At 36.0% G+C, this 23,044-nt stretch overlaps 1 protein-coding gene across 4 annotated transcripts in view; it reads right to left on the bottom strand.

The window, feature by feature from the left end:
* The window catches only part of LOC139316594 (cohesin subunit SA-2-like), a 65,733-nt gene that overhangs the window by 20,733 nt on the left and 21,956 nt on the right, over positions 1 to 23,044 (bottom strand). For all 4 annotated transcript variants that reach the window (XM_070943403.1, XM_070943404.1, XM_070943405.1 and 1 more), the window contains 11 exons: positions 22,180 to 22,259; positions 19,348 to 19,455; positions 14,182 to 14,290; positions 13,220 to 13,337; positions 12,444 to 12,544; positions 8,808 to 8,900; positions 8,633 to 8,722; positions 7,945 to 8,148; positions 3,373 to 3,449; positions 1,844 to 1,931; positions 1,488 to 1,568 (listed from right to left, as the gene is read on the bottom strand). In XM_070943403.1, the coding sequence (XP_070799504.1) occupies positions 1,488 to 1,568; positions 1,844 to 1,931; positions 3,373 to 3,449; positions 7,945 to 8,148; positions 8,633 to 8,722; positions 8,808 to 8,900; positions 12,444 to 12,544; positions 13,220 to 13,337; positions 14,182 to 14,290; positions 19,348 to 19,455; positions 22,180 to 22,259 (1,149 nt within the window). The remainder of the gene's footprint in view (positions 1 to 1,487; positions 1,569 to 1,843; positions 1,932 to 3,372; positions 3,450 to 7,944; positions 8,149 to 8,632; positions 8,723 to 8,807; positions 8,901 to 12,443; positions 12,545 to 13,219; positions 13,338 to 14,181; positions 14,291 to 19,347; positions 19,456 to 22,179; positions 22,260 to 23,044) is intronic.

Raw genomic sequence — 23,044 nt, 5'->3', positions numbered from 1 at the left:
AGCCTCATTAATGTAATTTCCTCTTTATATTCTGAAAGTTTCATTCCAAAATTGTTTTGATTGGTACAAATATTCAACAACTTTTCTTCTTATCCTACATTTAAAAATCTGTCACAAAATCCAGACTGCTCCATCATACTGTGGAACTAACCGGACAAGAAGTTCTACTTTACTTATTTTCCACAGAATTCCTATACCCATTAACATACCTCCTCAGAAAATCAAAGTACCCTTGCTAAGAACCAGTAATTTATTTAAAATATCACAAATACTTGCAATATATTTAATTGTTTAGGATACAATCTCATAACAAGACACATGAAAGAAATTGTACAAATATAAAGCAAGGCTTTAACAGGATTTCCTTGCTCTTTCCATTATACATCTACAGACTGGATACCCCACCTATTGGGACATCCATGTTGCTTACTAAAGCAGTTTATAATAGTAAGAGCAAACAATAAATTAAGAAATTAATAATGTATATCCCAAAATTATATACTTTTTAAAAATACTTATACAGATTATATTAAAAAGCAAACCTGGCATGACTTTCCACAGCTTGCAGTCAATATACATACGATCAAAAAATACCATGATCTTATCAAGGTATTGATTTGATTGATTGATCGATTGATTACACTGATTTCATAATTCATAGGTTATCTATACCTAAACTTGTACTCCTCCAAATTAAGATCAGCCCTGATATTATACATTGAACATCATTCTGTTGAACTAGCACGGAAAAAGTGAGATAGTGTATATTTTATACAAAAATTGGTGATTGCAACAGCCTCCCGGAATACCACCGGTCAGCTGTTCCAGGCTGCGGGGATTGCCGGCAACTATTGCTGCTGATCACCGCCATCGCCTATCACCACATCCACATACCCCATTTTCGCCCTCCACGGGTCCCGTTTTCGGCCTCTGTGCGCCCCATTTTTGACCTCCACACGTCCCATTTTCAGTCCTTTCCAGGCGGCGGTGATCGCCCCCACCGCTGCCTATCCCCACCACCTGTAAGGGACAAAAATGGGGCGTGCAGAGGCCGAAAATGGGGCAGATAGAGGCAGCGATGGGCAGTGGCAATCCCCGCACCTGAAACAGCTGATCGGTGGTATTCCGGGAGACAGATCCAACTGCCAATCAGCTACTCGTGCTAAATCAGGCTGTGCTGAACCTGACCAGTCTGTTTGCTATTTGCTGCAAGGAGACAAATTGCTGGGAGACAGAGGACAAAGGGTGGGGGCCAGTGGGTGGGCGGGGCTTCAGCAACATTCACTCTATGAGAGTGCAACTTATACACCAAAAAATACAGTAGTTAATGTATATAAATCACATAATAATATTAACAGTTTACAATTTTGAGAGGCTGTATTACTAGCTGTCCAGGGTCGTAGGTTGAACACCCCTGCTCTAAACTGACTAAGATAGATATGTAAAAAAAACCTTGGTAAGTAATTTCTAATCGTTATGAGCCTAACCTTGGAAGATGGAGACTCTGCCATTGAAGGGAGCTGCCAAAGTAGTGCAAAATAAGCACACTGTAAAGAAGGCAAAAGAATCTGCAAAAGAGACAAGCAAGCATAATTTAAATATGTCCTATTTAGAGCCCACAAAAACCTGTATTATTATGATAAATCTAATATTTTAGCTGCAACGGATTTCCATGAATAATACCAGCTGAATCACTGATTTAAGAATTTGTTTTGCCAAATTAATTAATTTCATATCAGCTGAAATTCAGTCTAATAAAATGCAAAATTAGGGATGTTCAAATTTAACAAGGATGTTCAAAGAAATATATTTGGGAGGGAATTCAATGCTCAGTTAAAATTACCTGAACAGGTAAAGGTCTTTGTTCCAACTCAGAAACAAGTAGTTTATACATCTTGTCATACAGGTTCCATTTGGTGAGATCATGGGCACTACATAATCCAGAAAGAAATAAAACATAAGACCAAATACTTTCAAAGAGTCTTAACAACTTCATTTTTAATATTATGTTCCTACTGACATGTCTGTTCTACATTCACTTAATTTTATCTGCAAAAACTCTCCGGAATTTCCCAGGCTAGCAATATTGAAAACACAATATAGATTAAATTAGCTTTTTTTTTAAAAAAAGAAATTATTTGTCTCAGGGGAGTAAATGGAAGTAATTTATTTAATCAGCGCCATTTATAGAAAACCAAGATCTCTCTTAATTTCAAGCAATTACATATAAGTATTTGATTTAACTTCTGCTAAAATATTTTTGTTATCAAAATTTTGTATTAGAATAAATTAATGTATTGTGTTGAGATCATCTAGCATACCATCTAGGAACTGAAAGGCTCAACAGGACATTTTTTAAGAAATTAAATAAGAACAAATATAAGCACTCATAATTTAATGCATGAATGGGGCACAGAATTTTGAAACCTTTGTCATTTTTCACATAAACTCTTTGTATATTGAAAAACAATTTTAATTCTAACACCGACATTCAAACCAGGGAACTGCACTCTCTCCTCTCTCCTTGTGTTTTGTCTATGGATCACTGATAGCATGTTAAGAGATCACCAAAGAAGAGGGGGCAAAATGTTTGGCCCAGTTTTCCAGTGCACTGAAAGGGAGAAAATGGATTCCATGTCTCAGAAGGCTCAAGCCAAAAAGTAAGCCAAGCAGACAATGAAAAGGAACATATGACAAATTTACAGAAGAAAAGCTTTTAATGAAAAGCTTTTCATTAGCCTCCACTCCTTAGCCTGAATTTCAACATATGGTATGACAATTTAGCCTTAGAAACCAAAGCTCTCTAGTGACAGCAAATCACACTTGAGCTATTCTCAAGTACCCCATTAGTCTTAAAGAATTCTTCCCCACAGCACTGTGCATTTTCTTCTTTCAGCCTTTTGATACTTAATTCTGGCTCAGCATACTCCTATGGGCATAGGGATTATGCCCCAAAATCTAGGCTGCTATATGAGATTTCAGGCTTGACAGGTTGGTTGCTCCCCAATAACCTCATGGGGCCTTATATTTTAATGGTTTCCCAAGCCACCCTTATTAGATCCTTTTTCTCAGAAGGCAAGGCAAAGTACTAAAGTTATTTTAAGGGTTGTAATGGATTTTAAACATTCATTTTCTTCCACACCATTACACCCTTCCAATTCAAAACCAAAAGGGGGGAAGGAGACTGAAAATTTTCATCCTTGTTCATTCCAGAGGGGAGTCTGTGATCTGTAAATGAGAGGGAATTCAAATCACTAGTTGCAACTTGGTTCCTTCTCTTGGACTGTGCAGGCAAAGCACCTAATTCTAACTATACTTGGTTACACAGCATTAAAATGTGAAATGAGCAATTGGAATAAAAAAAATTCTCACTTATGAAAAGCAGCTATTTGTCTCAAAGAGGAGGTCAGATGCTGAATTCCTTCTTCTTCTGCAGAAACACCATCTTCCTAGGATCATATGCAGAAAGGACAGAAAAGGCTGAGCTGTGCTTGAATTGTCTGTGCTCATTGGAGGCTTGCCATAAATGTCTTTCTATTGCTTGCAGCTATTTACATTTGAACAAAATGTTAAAAATCCTAAGAGGTGAAAGGGACTAGCTGTATCCCTGTCTCCTCTTCTCTCACACACCCATATCCATTGTCCATAGTCCACGCTCCAGACAGGAAACCAAAACCATATGTAGTAACAACTTATTGGTTGGTTACAGTACCAGAAACTTGCAAGTCTGAAATACCTTCCCCACTCACCCCTGCCCTTACTGTCCAGAGAACTAGGGAGTTTCCTTCTGAAACCCTTTTTCCACTCCCACACCTCCTCTGGACTGATTTTGTTTATCAGCCCATTGTCTAGGCCAGGGGGTCTCCAACCTTGGAAACTTTAAAACTTGTGAAGAGTTGAAGTCCCAGAGTTGAAGTCCACAAGTTTTAAAGTTGCCAAGGTTGGAGAGCCCTGGTCTAGGCTATATCTCTTTCTCCTGTCTCCCAAGGACATTCTCACAACCCATTACAAATAATTATTGTTTCTTTGGTCCAATATGTGGTTCAGCTCCCAATACCTCTTTAAAGGTTGCCACCTCTAAAGCCCTATAAGGCTTGGGGACCAGATTATTTGAAGGATCTTCTTTTCCCAGTCACATCTACCTGACCCACCAGAGCAAGGAAGCAGGGAATGTTATAGGTCTCCTTTTCTAAGGAGGTACATCTAATGGAACCAAAAAGAAGGGCCTTCTCTGTGAGGGCTCCTTCCCTATTATCCTCGTAAAGATATATGATTAACCCTCATGCTGACACTCTTTCACAAAAGGCCCTGAAGACCTAGTTTTGCCAACAGCTCTAGGAAACCCAGAGTGGGATGGAACCTATCAAGTGGCTTTTTGATTCTGATTGTTCTCACCAGGGGGTGGGGTTTTTGCTTTTTATTGTTTTTTATATTGGGTTTTTATCTTTGTAAGACTCCAGGAATCACTGAAAGTGATTTGGGCAGCCAATACATTTTGTTAAATAAATAAACATTCATTAACAGATAAGCAGTCCTCTTGTAGCACTAGGAAACCTACTGTCAAATCCTACAGAAATCCCTCCTACGTGGTTTCTATCCTAGACAGCTGATAGTTTGTTAAGATATGAGGTACCCCTGATTAAAGGATATTAAATCCCAAGACAGGTAGTGCTTCCTTTCCTCTCCCTGTTATCACCTGAATGGCACAAATGCCCTTGGGAGATCTGCATTCAAGAACTATAATACATCCAGGAAAAGAATAGAGTTATGCATCAATAAAATAAAATAAATGATCCTCCTTCCCTTTGGGGAGACCATTCATTTGAGGCGGCAGTTTTATATATTTTGGCTGATTAATCACATTGGTCAAAATGTGTGTGTCTGTTACGTTTTTAGTCATACAAATTACTCCTAAAACACTTTTTTAGAGGAGAGACTGGTTACACTTGGGCTGCACAGAAAGAAGCCTTTGAATTCCACTGCTCTAAAATTACAGACATACATGGAATTTTAAAGATCATGGAAAATGCAGTAGTTATCAACTATAAAATAGCTTAATGAACAAGGCAATTTTATTAAAGTGTTCTTTTTTTGCAGTCTTAGAAAGCAATGTCCAACTGCTATCTAATTTTCACAACTAAAATTGAATTCCTTTATTTTTTCCCATTCTGTTTCTGCCCTTGGTTCCCGAAGCTGACATATGTGGACATGCTAGATCTCTTTAAGAAAAATGCCCTCACTAGCAAGATGCAGCAAATTTGAAGAACTAGAAGTTAAAATTAAACAAATTTAGTTAATTCTCCTAATCTTCAAATTATTTATAAAGCCTTTATCTGTGTTTTCATTGTTAACTGCAATTCCAAAATGATTATGTGATCAAATTATAGAAACTAAGATATACAATGCAAAAGTGTGCTGACCTCACTGAATAAATTGCAAGGCTAATGCAAAATTTATTATTCTTTATTATCCACAGCCAAAATAAATATGGTGTCTGATTCTGCCTAATACATATTTTTTTAAAAGCTATCAGGATGAACTCTTACCCAGTGGAATGACATCTGTTAGTCATGGCACAGTTGATCAACTGTTGTTGAACTGAGTCTGCAAGCTATTCATATTTCCAACAGCTGCTCTTATATTCTTAGAACTAACTAAAACCTTTTCAAGTATTTTTGCAGTCCCGTCCTCCAACATATGCACAGAAATGGAAATGTAAAAGCCGTATTTAGCATTTAAAACATCTTTCAAATATTTTCAACCAGCAATTTACACGTACAACAAAACTTTAAAACCAATGCAAGAGAATGTTCTTATAAGCCACAATATGAAACAGGATCTGTTTTATTTCCAAATTAATTCCTCTTTTAATCTTTTCTGGGTAGATCTCAGTAGGCAATCAACAAAATACAGGCTTTTAAATAATCCAGTAATAAAATATAACTTCTTCAAAATGAAATAAATATAACTCTGTTCTTCTATTTATTCTTATTTTTAGCACCAAGGGGAAGAAGTGGTGCATTAGGGTTTTAGCTGATTTAATGTGCTTTCACACTATTGTATATACTTTATATTTTTATAATATGCTTTTATTTTGTTATGTAACACTGAACTATTTCTTTCAAGAAAGGAGGAGTAGGAAAGTCTTAAATAATACCTTTTTTTTTAATGTAAATTCTGGCAAGAACATTCACACTCCAAAGAAGCATATTAAATTCTAACATTTTTTTTTCTACTGAAATATGTAATGCATTAGTCCTGTAGCAAGTGTGCCGACATGTGCCTGAACTATCTATTATATACATAACTGGTTAAGGGTCGTCTATGCCCAAATCAAAATATGTGTTTTAATAATTTCAGGAAGGAAAGAGGACTATTTTGTGGTTTGTGGAGAAAAGTGGGAAGACGCACTTGAAGTTTGTAAAAGGGGGAAGGGGACGATCTATGAAGGAGTGCAGGGATGCAAATGAGACATGTCACACTGGGACATTGACCTAGAACAGTGATGCTAACCTTTTCCAGACTGAGTGCCCAAAGCGTGCACGGTCCCAAAATGCAATGCGTACATGGGCCCCGCGCATGCGCCCTGCCACCTGTTGATGCATGTGCGCCCCTGCACGCCCCCTGCCCCCCGCGTATGCATGCAGGGCCCCCCACATGTGCCCTGCCTCCCGCACATGTGCGGCAGAGACCCAACAACCAGCTGGCCGGCGAGAGGCACGTGTGCATGCGTGGCAGAGCTGAACTGGGGTGATGGCTTGCGTGCCCACAGAGAGGGCGCTGTGTGCCACCTGTGGCATGCGTGCCATAGGTTCGCCATCACGGCGAGCACCTTAGAAGCATCTCAAGGAAGGCCCTAGGAAGACTAGCTGGGAGTGTTAGCAGGATATGCAACCTTCAGATTAGCTGAAGAGACATTAAAAAAATCTTTGCTCTAGTTGCTCCATAAAAGGGCTAAATTCAGATCATTCCAGGTTTTATTTCTGCCAAATCACAGCTAATCCAAAATTGTCTGATATAACTTTCAGAATGTAATAGGTTATTCTTATGTTGAAACAAAACCTTTTCTGTACAATATACAGGATTCCTGTACATCCCTACAGGATTGTAATACATTTTTTAAAAGAAACAAAATAGTAATACTAAATCTTCAATGACTTCATACATGATCAGTCTCCAATATTTTTACACAGGAATTCCACAATGATACATATTTTCATTTTATCACATGAACTACAGACTTGCCTTAACATGTACAACACAGATATCTTTACTAATTCAGAGGTAGCAATAATGCAAGTAGCTAATTCCTTCATGGGTTGTCTGAGTTATCCTCAGGGAGGGACAGGAACAAATAAACTACAGAAGAGACAAGAATCTCAGTATTGTGACTGGCAAACAATCATATGTACAAAACATCAGATAACCTTCACTTCCTATTGACATATAGGGAGTGCAGTGACTCAGAAGTTAAAGACGCTGAGTTTGTCAGCTGGAAAGTTGAGAGTCCAGGTCCAAGCGCCACGCAATGGGGTGAGTTCCCATTCTTGCTCCAGCTCCTGCCCACCTAGCAGTTCGAAAGCATGCAAATGGGAGTAGATAAATAAGTACCACTTCAGTGGGAATGTAACAGCATTCCACCTGCCTTGTTGTCTAATCATGCTGGCCAGATGACTATGGAAATTTCTTCAGACAATATTGGCTCTCTTGGCTAAGAAACAGAGATGAACACCACCCCCTAGAGTTGGACACGACTTTTACCTATTGACATAATTTAATAGATTTTTTCCTAGTTTATAAATTAATTATATATGAAGATGGCACTTGCTTTTATGCCTTAGTTCTCTCCAATATAAAAAGTGTAACATTTTACCAAAAAAAACCCACTATTTTGTTCCAGATATCTAATTTTTGTTTCTGATTAAATACAAAGCTCATATTTACCTTATGCCAAAAAATGCCTAGTAGTTGATCTAGTTTCTCCACCAATTCATTCATCAGTTCAGCTCTAGCAAAAGCCACTTGGTTATGAATGGTAAGTTCTTCTCTGGAAAGAATACTGTATACCCTGGAGCAGGTCTCTAAGATATTAGTGTTGGAGTGTATCATTACAATGGCTTTTACCTCTCTCAATAAAGCATCGAGGTTCTACAAGAAAAAGAATTATTAATATTCTAAACAATAGTAGATTACTTAAACCAGTGTAGTCCACAATAGTATTGAATTTAGTTTGAATTTAGGAGCATATTTGTTTAGCCATAAATGCACTATAAGCTTCAAACAGTATAAAATAAGAAATATAAGATCTAATTCACAATTCAATTTATCATCAAACCTTGCAGAGCATCTAGCATAGTTAGATGTGCAGAAATAAAAGGTGAATAATCAAGAAGATTCCATATTTTCAGTCTGAAAAATTACCCTTCAAATTATTTCAAGTAAAAACGCTTTTGCAGCAAAGGCCATGTTTTCTGACCAGGTCCAGGGCATCACTTCAATTTTTAAGCAGGGTGATGAAAACAAACATAATAATGGCATTTTTTTCAGTACTAAAAATGAATCGATCAATGAATGACATTTTTTTTCACCACTTTTTTCACAAATTCTCTATCTTTCATAAAAGTGAATTCACCTTATTGAATGGACCAATACTGTACCGCTCTAAATCAAAATACTGTGAGATCTGCAGAAGGTTTGTCACTTTTTCTGTATCTAATGAATACTGCAAAGGAAAACAGGATATTAGTGTGCTGCTGAAATTCAAATTAGTTATTGAATATGCATTCACAAGCACAGCTGCACATTACCTTTGCCAAGAGTCGAGGAAGCACCACAATAAAGTGTTCAGTAATTTTAGCACAATCTTCCATTTGTATTTTCCTCTCTTTGGTAGACAAGATCTATAAACAAAGCACTTTGTTGTAATTAAAATCATGCCACTGTTCATGATTGAAATGAGCTGCATGATTCAAATTCTGTGTGGCAAATTACTAGGTATGAAAGTATCAAACCGCTTGAATTCTGTGGCTAATTTATTTAAAAATGTTATCTTTTTTTTTTTTTTTTTTGAGCATGGCTACGTACTGAAAGGAAAGTTAGCCACTTTGAATCCTTTTTCTATTCTAAGATATATCCATGTTTGAGCAAGGGAATAGAGAACACAGATAAAGAAACCTCTAGGCATTCCAAACATATCAGTGGCTTAGAAAGAGTTCAGCACTTCTACGTTCTAAGAACAAGCTGTGCATATCTCGCAACTCTTTCAATAGCAACAAGTTGGTACTCTTTAAGATCATGGCTAAATAAACTGTCCCAACAGCAAAATAGAACTGCTTTGAACTTGTAGTTAATAAACAAATCTTAGAAGGTCAGAGTGATTTGCAGTTGCAACATGATCATGGTTTGTTTCCTGTTTTAACATATGCACTTAAACTCGCATATTATTCCAAACATAACAATAAATTGTGATTTCATCCAGTTGGGAAGCATTCCATTAAGTTCAAAGGGGGGAGGGAACCTATAAATATAGGAAATGTTCCCAATCCCCTAAAATATCCTTCCCAATTTAGTGCCTTTAAGTGGTGTTGACAACATTCCCAGCCAATAAGATTTATTTTTTCTCAAAAAATAATAGTTTCTTTTTCATTTTTTAAAATCTGTTGTTCTCCAGGAAAGATTTTAAAATCTAAACAATATTTTTTAAAAAAGTTCAAAAAGCTAATGTCATTCATATATTATACATATAATTACAAATAATTGCCATTATTTAATAATTAAGATAACTCTCATCAATCAACAAACCAAACTGATTACACTGAAATATTTTTCCTCAACTTAAGCCTGATCATAAATATTTTTAAGATTTTAGAGTACCCTTGCCTTTTATAACTTGTGTAAAAAATGATGCATGTGATTTTGGACCTGCTCACTTCTGAAAACATAATCCATGCATTTTTTAAAGATGCATGAAATACATATAGTGCTGCTCATTTACTTGTACAATGTATGGGTTGCCTGACTCTCACCAAACCAAGTAGCTATCCAATAGGGGTTCAATCATCACTCTGCCCAGAGCCTGGGAGAACACCAGGTCATTAATAGTTTACTGAACATCATCAGGGAGAGATCTCTGGAGGGATATCATAACAAAGGCCAGGTACCAGGACAGTGCAGGTACCCTTCCTGGCTCTGACAAGTTGACACTCTTAATGGATGGGATCCAAAGCATGTCCATTCTTTCTGTTCTCACCAGATGAACAGAGACATCCAGTCCCTCATGCATAAAAGCCCTATGCCCTAAATAGCTTTATAGGTAATAACCAGCACCTCAAATTTCATGTGGGAAAACTGGTAATAAGTGCAGCTTGTAGAGTCATGATGCCACACAGTTCTAACTAGTCATGTCCAACACACAACTGTATTATAGGCCAGCTATAGCTTCCAAATAGTCTTCAAGGTCTTCCCCATGTAGACTGCATTACAATAATCCATCTGTGAGATGAGTAGAGAGTGAGACTGACTGAAGGGGTATCCTAGTCCCTGAAAGAATACAACCGGTATGCAATATATCTGAGCAAAAAGTCTCTTGGCCACAACAGGCACCTGCTCTTTGAGTAGGAGCTGTAAATCCAAGTCAACTGTCAAGTTATGCACCAGTCTTGAATAAGGAATGCATTCCCTATTCCCACAAATTCTTTGGATAATACACAGCCCTTTGAGTAAGCATTTAAGATTGCTTCTTTTTCTCAACTACAAAGCGAAAGGGCTCTACAATAATCCTGATATGGTATTGGTCATGATTTTGGATGACCTCTACTGTGGGCAGAAGGAGGCTGGGCATCAAGCCTTGATCTACCTCTTGGCGGCTTTTGATACCATCGACTTTGGTATTCTTCTGGATCAGCTCTGATGGGGAGTAACAAGCCCACTGATTCCAGGACTATGCCAATTTTATTGCTGGGTGGGGCTGCTCTGCCCCAGACAGCGCCAATGCACAATCTGGTGGTTGTTCTAGCCTTATAATTCCTGCTCGATGAAAAGCTGGCAATTGTGACTTCGAGGGCCTTTGCGTAGCTTTGTCTTCTGCACCAGTTCTGCCTATTTCTGATCAGTAGCCCTGCTTGCATTCACTTATGCCCTAGTCACCTCCAGGTTGAATTACTGCACTGTGCTTTATATGGGGCTACCCCTGAAAAATATCCAGATGCTTTAGAACATAGAGGGTGGGCAATTATGTGTGCTCCTAGACCAGTGTATGTCACCTCTGATCTATAAGACTTCTGGGTCCAACTCAATGTGCTGGTTTTATCTTTATCTTTTATCTTTATATTTTATTTGATTTATATACTGCCCTACTCCCGAAGGATTCAGGGCGGTGAACAGCCAACAATAAAATACATATATACAAAATTTAAAAAGCAGAGATAAAATCGAATTAAATAGTTTGGCCTAGACAAATTTAAAACCCCAATCAATTTAAAACAAATTTAAACTTTGAATATTAAAAATGCTAAAAAATATTAAAAATTAAAAATGTTTAAAAAGAGGGAGAAAGTTAGGCCAGGCCCGCCTGGTGAAATAAAAAGGTCTTTAGAGCGTGGCGGAAGGTGCGCAGATCCGGGATCCTCCGTATCTCCGGGGGGAGCTCGTTCCAGATAGTAGGTGCCCTCACAGAGAAGGCTCTCGCCCTGGGCGCTGCCAGTCAACATTGTTTGGCTGACGGCACCTGGAGGAGCCCCTCTCTATGAGAGTGTACCGGCTGGTGGGAGGCTATTGGTGGTAGTAGGCGGTCCCGCAAGTACCCAGGTTTTAATCTTTAAAGTCCTTCATGGCATGGGATTGAGCTATCTGAGGAACTGCCTCTACTTGGTTATATCAGTCTGTATCATCAGATCTGAGACACAACAAGTTGCAAGTTCCATCAGCTAGGAATCTACATTTGGTGGGTCCTAGAAAATGTGCCTTGTGTGCCGTGCCATCTGCCTGATGGAACACACTTTCCCCCAAAATTAGATTAGCTCCACCCCTTTTGATAGGGTACCAGAGACTTGCTGAGATGGCTATATTGTTGAGATGGCCATTTTATCTCTCTCCTTGCCCAGGATTTGCATATTTGGTTTTTATGATATTTATTAATATGAATTTTTATATTTTATAGGTGTGGTTTTTTACATTGTTATTTTGTCTCACTGTAATGCACAACCTAGGGTCTCTTTTGGTGAGATGGGCTGCTATATAAATTTGATTAATAAAGAAATACTAAGGTTCTATGGGAGTAACTATGGTTTTCTTCCCTGCATTGGAAAGATAAGGTATCACATTTGCTATCCACCCACCATCTGGTTCTATCATTGCAGAGAAATGGGTTGCTGCAACTATTTAAGTGCAACATAAAGCAGAAGGTTTTTCCTACTAACAAAGTAAAAAAATAAAGCTTTACTGACTTTCCTGATTCCTCCCCTGCCTGTGGGAGGACCTTCAACAGCTTGTCGAACAGTCGCTAAGATTATTTCAATGAGGGCAGTCTCCTGGACATCACTCAGTGCTGTAAACAAAACAATGGAGAATCTGTTTAGTCTCCCACAGAAAGAAGAAGAGTTCTGAGAATCTGGAAGCCCACAGTAACTTTAGATATTAAACCTAGGAATGTTTTAATGTAACTAAAAGACATTCTCTAAGTCTACTTCTTTTCCTCTATAAATTATTTTGGTTTGTCTGGTAGAACTTACCCTACAGACTATAATAAGAGACAAAGATCTAAGGGGATCAATGAATGCTAAAAAAAAAAAAAGATCAAATAAGTAAGATAGATAAAGCTAATAATCATTTATATGTCCTATGTGAACATACATGTTTTGTAGTTCAGGGTAAGTCTTAAAGCCTTAATCTGCTTCACTACATTTTATTAAATTAAAATACATACACACTATTGTGTCACAAATAATGGTATACAACACACTAAGTCAAACAAATCCTCTTACTGCTTTCCAAAATTCATGAACCAGTAACCTGCTGCAACAGAAGTCAAATTGGCTAAACTGCTCAGCCAAATTCTAAGTGGAGGTCTTCAGAGCACACAGCTTTTTAAACTAGTGTCTCTTTATGACAAAGATTTCCTGCTCCTGAAATTCTCATATCCAACCTGGGCTCATATCGCTGATACTCTGGTTTGCCCATTCAAAGACAGCAATGAAAGCACTAAGCTTTACAGCCCACTTACCTCTTTCATATTCTCTGGCATCCTCCAGTAAGAGAGCTGTCATGCATTCCCAATTTTTCAATAAACTCACAGCCCAATCCCACAGGCTGTCTATAAGATATGTGACGTGGTTATGAAGCTAAAAAATAAAAGAAATATTCCAAAAGGACAAGCTACCATTACTATCCTAGGAAGCAGTAAGATCAAGCAGAATCCTGCATGTTTTCAATATCTCCTCAAAAGTAGAAACTCCCATGACACCAATATTTGATCTATAAACATATTTTCTCTTTAGCTCTGGGAATATCCCTTCTATGATTGTAGCTTGTCATATTACTTAGCAGTTAAAAATGTACAACAACAATGGTAAACAATAAGAAATGCTTCTTTGGTCACTTTAAACATTCATCATTTCAGGACCAGTGATTAGAATACATTCAGCAAGAAGCATATTTTCCCAATGTATAAACAAGCCTAACTTTGAGCAGGTCTTAAAATAGCCATACCCACATTAAAATTGTAGACATTTATGTTCAACAGGAGCTTAACTTAATAACAGTGAAACAACTCATGTGACAAGTTAGTTGTCTGAATACATTATAATTTATCACATTCCTTAACAAAGAAAATGAACTGCCTTGGCTGTTTAGAAAATGTATATGTTGAAAAGTTAGCCTTTCAACAGTTTCAATAAATGATGTAATCAAGTGTTTATTATTAACTCAATCTTTTCCCTTCATTTCTTCAGGCATATTTCTCAAAACAAATTATAATTCATTGTATTCTTCAAATCTTCCACTATAACTACAATTATCCGAAACTAGCAATAACAATATGAGACAATACTTTCTAACACACTTTATTTAATAGCAAATAACTCAGTTAATATTTGCTGACTCTCAAACCTTCACATTTGCCCCTTAAATGTATTAGTTGTCTTTATTCAGCTGTTTCTCCTTTGTAGTCAACGCAGACAATTTTACCTCACTTTCCAAGAAAAAAACTACTAGTGTTTTCAGCTGGCTAGTAATAAGTTCCTGGTTTCCATTTGTTTTGGTGAATGATTCTGTCTCAATTTCCTGGATAATCAATCTGTCAACGAAACAAGGAGTAGATCAAAAGCAACTCCCAAATTCTGATTTACAGCAAGCAACTTCAATCAATGTTACTTCCAGTAGGTGGGTTTAAGATTGTAATAAAAACTTCCAATATTTCAATCTTAAAAGAAAAGTATTACTCGGGATCTTAGAGATAGTCTTGAAAACATGAGGGCAATGTCATGCATGCTTTCAGTCTTCCTTCTCTACAAATTGCTCTCTTTGGTTGAGTACAAATCTTAAATATTCTATTTCATTTCACCAGTGCAGGATTCATATAATAGGCAAGCTGAGGAGTACGGTGAACTATTCCAATACTGTAATGAAGCAGAACTTTGTTTGCTAAGAAAAATCTTGCCTTGCAATATTTTCAATTAAAGGAATGGTATAAATTCAGCATCATACAAATGGACTATATTTTTTTCTAGGGCTGTGCACACTTTGAAAATGATTCAGAAGTGCTTCAAATTTGATGTGAACACCACACTTCTTTTCATCAAAAGAAGTGCTGTTTTAGTTAGAGGCAATAAATTCATTGTAGTTCAAAAAGAATCTACAACATTCACAAACGGTCTATAACACTTCTTTTAAATTAATATTTGTACAGTCCTTTTCCTTATTATGTTACCAAGAGCAGTTACAAAGTTCTGCCTGGGTAAACTGAATTTTCATGGCTGAAGGAAACAGGGGTGTTTTATCCCATTTTCACACTGATAATCCTAGTTACTTTATTAGTAGTGGAATGTGGAAGAAAAATCCTTTGCGATTAATCACAAAGTATAAATTTTTCACAACAAGTTGTCAAGCAAATGTAGCCTAATGAAAAAAAATTGCACAACCAACACCCCAGATAAAGAGAGGTGGATGCAACATATTTGGTCCTTGTGAGGCTATCCCTGAGTCATATCGCATTGTAGCCATGACTTCAGTCATTGATCTTAGCAAAACATTTTTCTTTTATTTTCATTGTTGCATCTATTGAATGTTAGTAACTAGCCTACTGGTTCTTTTGGTGAAATATATAAAGATTTTAGTTCTGTTTGTTTGCTATTTTTTTTAATAAAAAAATGTTTTATTTATATAACATGTAAAAATTCAATTTCAATCAAACAGTGTGTTGTCAATTATTTTTACAATTATTTACAAGTACAATTATTTTTAGGAAATCATAATCAAAATGTTTACAATAATATTTATCACAATATTAATTCTATAATAATGATAATATTTTACTTGTCTACTTTAACAAATCTCTTTATAACATTAGTCCTTTCTATATCCCCATATTTCTAACTTCTGTTTTTATTATCTAACCATTGGTAAAATAAGTCCCATATCAAGAATATTCAGTTCCTTCTTTTTCCTTAATTGTAAGCATTTATCTGTCAATTTCCGCACATTCTAATGTTTTTTTGAATACATTTTTTGTTTTCTATTTTTGATGTAGCTATAGCTCTATTTTTCTCACATCTTATGGATGAGGCGTAAGATAGCCTTGGAGCATCTTTCATACATAGAAGGAAAGAACATGTCAACATTCAACATTCCTGCTTTTAATGAGACAAATCTCTCAACATTAGCAGCATACATGGATTAAATGTTTATCAGGGCAACCTGGCCTACCTAAATATGGGATGGAGCATACTGTGGAAAACGGAAGCAGTATGCTCCTTCCCATATTTGGGTAGACCAGGTTGCCCTGATAAAAAATACTTAATCTCTCCCCTGATATAGCCGACAAAGCTAGGAGAGCCTGTGGCTTAGAGGTTAATACATCTACCTAATATGTAAGCAGCCCAGGTTCAAATCCCAGAAGGATATTGCTAGCTGAAATAGCTCAGAATAGATCTACAGTAGTCTCCCCTTATTTCTTTTATCAGTAAATATAAATTTAACACACCATACATGGATGTCAAAATTAATTAGGTGTCCACAGAACTATGGTTTGCTTCAGTACACTGCTCCTCATCCCTTCATTCTCCCTCCAGAGCAAGATATAAAGATTTAACAGTTTAACTGGATTAGTTTACATTGTGCCAGTACCAATGCAAGTACTAAAGAAAATATATATAAAATATCACTAAAATTGGTTGGATGAATATATATTGAGACATTCTATTTTATTAGACTACTGATGTGATTCTTGCATTAGTTCATAAATGTATTTGTAGAAATACAAATCTCAAATACAAAAAGATGAATGATAAAAATCAGTTAGAAAAGAACAGAATTACTGTAAGAAAAAAGCCATGGCACTTTGCTTAAAGAGAACATGAAAGTAGTTTTGAAATTCCATCAAAAAGAAAAAGAAAAAGAAAAACAAAAAGGGTTGCGGCGAGACCAACTGGAAAAATAGCAGCCTCCGACAAGCTCCCTGAAAATCCAGCTGGACAAACCGCTGTCAGGGGGTCTTCGGAACAGAACCATCCTGTAGGGACAGTGAAGAAGGAGAGGTGCCTCGGACGACCAAGAGGAACAGGCAAGTTCCTCGAAAAGTCGGAGGCTGCTCTTCGAACCAGCAGCGGGGATGGCGGCCATTGAGAAATGACCGCTCTGAAGCTGGGGCAACTGAACTAAGTTTTTTGTGAAGGAGCGGTGTCTGAATGGAGTGTTGGTACCGGGTGAGTGATTGACCAACTAAAAAAGAAAATTTTTAATAACTTTAAAAGATGTCAGGAAGCGGAAATGAGTGGTTAATTGGCACTTGGGAAAGTTAATGGAGGGAGAAGAACGAAGAGGAGGTTAAAATACGAAAGCCCAAGAAAGAAAATTTTACAACTGGATTTAAAATTGGATCTGGAGAAATTAAAAATAATACAAGAAAAAGAAACCTGAGGGAAAGTACTTTTTATGTGGATTAAAAATATTTTTGATAGTTTTGACATTTGAAGAAGAAGAACAAAGAGGAAGTTAAAAAAACCAAAGGCCAAGAAAGAAAATTTTATAAGTGGATTTAAAACTGAATTTGGAGAAACTAAAAATAATAAAAGAAAAAGAAACCCGAGGAAAAGTACTCTTTATGTGGATTTAAAATATTTTTGACAGCTTTGATACTTAGTTGGTCTGAGAATATTGTGGATTTGAGAGTGACATCTGCTGGCGTAAAGAGAGTACTGCAATAGTGGTTGGAAGATAGAAGAGAAAATAACAACTGTGACGTTGACCAATAAAAGATAATTCAGAAACTGTGAGAATTTTTAAGGAGTATCTGTTTTTCTGAACTGCTTGGTTTCGACTCTCAACGGTTGTGGAAGATAACAAAACTTTAACTTGGAGTGGATTGGATAAATATTTGAATTGGATACTATTTGGAATTAAAAAGACACTATATGGACTTTAAAACTTCAATTAAATAGAAATTAAAAGTTCTAACAATTTGTTAAATTGACAACATGGAGTCTTGGATGTGTGAGGAATTAATTGAGATATTTAAAAACGTGTGAATCACTAAATGGTAATAAAAACTCAGAAATTTTGCTGGAACACACAGAACAGGAAAAAGAGAGCATAAATGAGAAGCAAGAAAATAATATTGAAGGAAAAGGAATTGAATGCCAAAAGCAGTTAGATGATTTCACTGGGATTAACAGAAAAAAGAAAAACAGGAAAAACAGGAAAAAAAAGAGTGGATAGGGGGGAATATTCCCCAAAAAGAATCAATCGAAGGGAAAAGAAGGAAAGCATGGAAAGAGATTAGGAGAAAGCCTGGGGAGAATTAATCGAGTAATACATTTAAAAGTGAGAAAAAGGATTCAGGAGAAAAGATATAATAAATGCAACAATAAAAAAAAGAAGTTAAAAGAATGGAATAAAAGGAGGAAATTATTAAGTAGTGAAATTTTGGAGACACCAAGAGAAAATGATTAAAAGAATAGTGGAAAGGAGGAAGGGAAATAAGGTATATATTAGTAGATTTAAGGGAACTGTATCAATCTTATTAATTGTGGATGGTCAATTAAATTAAAGGGTTTTAATGTAAGAAGTGAATATGATGATGTATATTGCGAATAGCAAAACAGAATAGCAGATGAAATTTTAAATGGCAATTGAGTTTAATTATGAAGACAAGTTTAATTAAGAGACAAAACTGAAATGTTAAAAAGTGGGATAGAGATTTCGAGAAATATATTCTGCAAATGGAGAAATAAGATAATTAATTGATGTTATTGTAAGAAATTAGGAATTAATTGGCAGATAGTGATATTGTTTATGTATTATGTATTAAGGAGAGATTAAGATAAGATAAAGAAATATGGAAAAAGAATATTATGGCCAAAATTGGAAATATGTAGAATGTACTTGGGGGGTGGGGGTGGGGAAGAGATGAAATTTTATTTATTTATTTATTTATTTATTTACAAATATTTATATACCGCCCTTCTCCCAAAGGACTCAGGGCGGCGAACACAAGTTAAAAACGTACAATAATAAAGAAAAATCTTGATTAAAAACCAATTAAAACAGGGACAAATAAATAATAAAACCCAAGAATCAGAATCAGCCCATTTGTTGAAACAGCCAAGTCTTTAGGCCTCGATGGAAGGAGCAGAGATCAGGGGCCGTCCGAAGCTCGGTAGGTAACTCATTCCAGAGGGCAGGAGCACCCACACAGAACGCTCTACCCCTGGGCGTCGCCAGCCGACATTGTCTGGTCGATGGTACCCTGAGGAGGGCAGCCCTGTCTGAGCGGACAGGACGGTGGGAGGCGGGTAGGAGATGGTCCTGCAAATACCCCGGACCTAAGCCATGTAGGGCTTTATAGGTAAGTACCAAGAAATAACAAAACATGATGAAAAATGATGAATTTGTGATAAAGAATTATATAAAAGGGACGAATATGGAAAAAGCAGGAAGATTGGAATAGATTATAAAAATTAATATATATAAGATGTATAAGATGTGACGCGGTCAACACTCTGTTCATAAAATATGTATGATGAAAGAAAAATTTTAATAAAACTTGTTTACAAAAAAAAAAAGGCAGATATCCTCGAAAAAAGTCACTTTTCAGAGTGAAATGTCTCAGATGAATTTAATAAATAAATAAAATACCTTTTGTAAAGTAATTCCCCAGCTGCTACAGCCAATGGTCGGTGGGTGCTATAAACAAACTGGTACAGGTTTTCACAGTCTTCAGATGATAAGGCATCTTCACAGTTCCTATACAGAAATCTAATGTTAAACATGGTTTACCAAAACATATTATGTTTGGTATTCTGACAGCATCATATGCATGTTTTCTCAGAAGCAAGTCACAATATATTGAATAGGGTTTAGTGATGGGTAAATGCATGCAAAAGTACAGCGTAAAACTACAATTGATAATTAATTTTCTCTGCCTCACATTTTATTCACTTAATTGCAAAATAAGCTAAATGTATGCCATATAATTAAAATTGTATATTAATTTAATGACCTTCTTCCCCCTGTGATTTTATTTAACAAGCACTGAAAATCAGCTACTATTATACATTTGACGCTGGTGTCTTTGTGTTGTGAGGCTGTAAACATATTTGACAGGGTTGGCTCTGGATTATAATGGTCCCAGGATTATTGATGGTCCCAGGATTATAATCAGAAGCATTTACAGATAAATTACTTCATACAGCAAAGTATGATAGTCACTGTTAGCAAAAAAGAAAAGTAAATAAATAATAGGATAAGTTGAGAGAAGTAAACAAAATTTTCTAAATTGTCACCGCTGATCAAACTTGCTTTGAAAAATGAAAATAATTTTTTTAAAGTTTTTCTGAGCTATACATGTAATGAAAGGTCAACCGTGCACTGAGATACACAGGCTGTCCTGTTTTATTTAGTTCTGTCATATTTTACATTGTTATATAAAAACGACAAAATGTAAAAATTATTATTCTGGAGTAGAACTTAAACATTTTGCAAACAAAGCATCTGACATTCTATTTATGTGCCTTGTATGAGAACTTCTTAACCATAAATACCAGTTTCACAAATGAGCAGCTTAAACTTGTTACCCACAAGACTGGCTTTTTAGAAAGTAATTAGTTTGTGCAACAAATATCTCAAAAAAGAAGAATATTTGTAGCTCGAGGTTGAAATGAGGGGTCCTTCCTGCTCTCTGAGCTTGGTTGTTTTCTTGCAGACATTTCATTAGTGAACTGATGATGTTACCTAGTTTGAGTAATGAAACTTCTGCAAGAAAACTACCAAACTCAGAGGACACCTGGGCATAGACATGTATGTGCAAATTGCTTGAGAAGACTCTCAAGGCTGATTCTTTGATTCTTTGGAATGATAAAACCAAGAAGTAACAGTACATAATTAAAGCATCAATTCAAATAACTCTCACAGGTCTAATGGAGGCAGGTCCTTGCTTAACAATCACTTGTTGAGTAACCATTTGAACTTACAAGAGCACTGAGCCAGTGGTACTTATTACTGATCCTTATACTACATGGATCACAGTGTCTCCATGGTCACATGACTGTGATCCAACAAAGACAAAGTTGAAGCATCCTGCGCTAATGCGACCACCATTTATGACTTTCTTCGCCAGCTTCTTACAAGCAAAGTCAATGAGAACGATGGCAGGAGATTGTAATTGCCCTCATTTAATGACCTGCCATGATGCACTTAATGACAGTAACTGGAAGTACCAGAATTTCCATCACTAAGCAACATGGTCATGTGATATCACATTTTACATCTGTACTGTTCACGATGGAAAGTCTGATCCCTATGACTATTGTTAAGTGAGGACTACCTATACTTAGTTTCAGGCTGCAGCCGCTCTGCATACTTATCCAGAGGTAACCCTTTTTATTTGAACAATATTTACCTGACCTGATAAGACATGAGATTTATTTCTAGACAGGACATTAGCTAATCACTGTTTAAATGAACAACAGAACAAATGCAAAAACAAAAGTGCTCAGCAGCTGCAGTGCCAATGCAATATTTGTCAGTTCAGAAGTTGAACAAGTGTAACATTAATGGATTCAACAACATTGTATGATAACAAAAGCACATTACTCCTCCTAGTACAGGATCGACATGAGTACAATGATAAGTGCAATGTATTTTGTTCTAGTTTCTAACTGCTAGAAATTAATGTCATCTACAGATGACATAATGCTGCTGTTTTCAAGAGTCCTCTGTTTCCAATAGAAATTGCCAGTACAATGCTATGCATGTCTCCGCAAAGCAGAAAAAAGAAGAATTGTAGCAAGAAACCGATATTATTCATTACTATATTTCTGAAAGTGCTCTACTTTATGTTAATACTTGACCAAGCAAAATAGGAATCAAACTAAGAAACCACAGGGTATTATTTAAAGAAATTAAAACTCAACTTGATTATATTCAGTTGTGATCTATGGAAAAATCAATATAGAAATGTAGTATATTCAGATAGCCCCATCCTGGCATTTAAAGCAGCAATATATGTTTCAGGTACTTTTGGTGAAGTGACATATTCACACAGCTAAATACAGAATATAGCAGTAACATACAGATGATGTTTCAAAACACTGTTGTGAAGAATCTCTGCAGATTAAAAAAAAAGGTAAAAGCAACTTGTCTGTTCAACCTATCTGGTTGAAATCTAAGAGTAACAAAAGCAAGTTAGAGTAGTAAAAAAAATTAAATTGCAAAAAACTTGTGCACATTTTTTAAAAAACAGTATTTGCCTATAAAGCATAATACTTAATAATTTGCAGAGAACACTTGTAATTCATTGTTATTCCATTAGGGTTCAGATTTTGATCAAATCTCAATTATGCAGTAAAACTTTACAATGATCTAAGGGCAACTGCATATTTGGCATGCTAATAAGGATTTAAGTAGTTACAAAATTGCATCTTACATGCATTAAATATCATATCATAGTTAAGTGAAAAGGTTATTTACTGTGACATAACCATCAAGAGTTTCATAGCTTGAACCGTTACTTCATGGTCCCTGTCCAGAGCCATGGACACAATTCGATCCTAAATGGATATAAAGCAACAAGAGAGAGATTGAATACTTTCTATTCAAATAGCTTTTTGCTACAGAAATGTATCCTTTTGACACAATGCTTCAGATAGAATTAACTGCTCCTTCAATTTCACTAAACTGCAACAAAAGTTTGAGATTTCAAAAGAACCATACATAGCAAAATAACTCATTGCTAAGTCATGTCTGGGGGGGAAAAAAACCTTATATTGTGTGGAGTAAAAAAACAACAATCCGCAACTGTTCTTTTATTTTGTTTTAGCTTGAATGCTGATGTTTAGAATTTGCAATGGATGGTTTGTAGCACCCCCTACAGGCTTGGAATATTTGGAGTCCCGGTTCAAAATAGACACAAATCTCAAACTATTGATTCCAAATATATTAGGTGAAACATATTGCTGTAGAAATGGTTGAAGAGATATTGGTTCTAATAATTGTAATCACTTACAACAGAAATTGGTAATTCTTCTTAATTATATTGTAAAACATGCCTTGCAGAAATAGTTTTTTTTATTTCCAGATGAAATTCCAAAACAATTTAATAAGTGATTTTGAATTAACTATAGTTTTTTTCTTTTTTTTACTAAATGAATCATATCACAACAAAGTTGAATGAGAAAAGTTACCAAATGCGTACCTTCAAAGGACAAAAGTTAATGTACAGGAACCTAATATATTAAACTATTAATTGGCTCTATCAAATGGCAGGGGGATGAAGAGTGTTAGGCAACCCTGGAGATGGTGGTGTTCTGAGAGTATACTCTCCACTTTTATTTAT

Source organism: Pituophis catenifer, unplaced genomic scaffold, assembly GCF_029215685.1.
Source record: "Pituophis catenifer annectens isolate HBS135680 unplaced genomic scaffold, rPitCat1.0.hap2 SCAF_4, whole genome shotgun sequence".
Lineage (NCBI taxonomy): Eukaryota > Metazoa > Chordata > Lepidosauria > Squamata > Colubridae > Pituophis > Pituophis catenifer.
The sequence above is the reverse complement of the archived record's forward strand: the minus strand, read 5'-3'. Positions and strand labels throughout refer to the sequence as shown.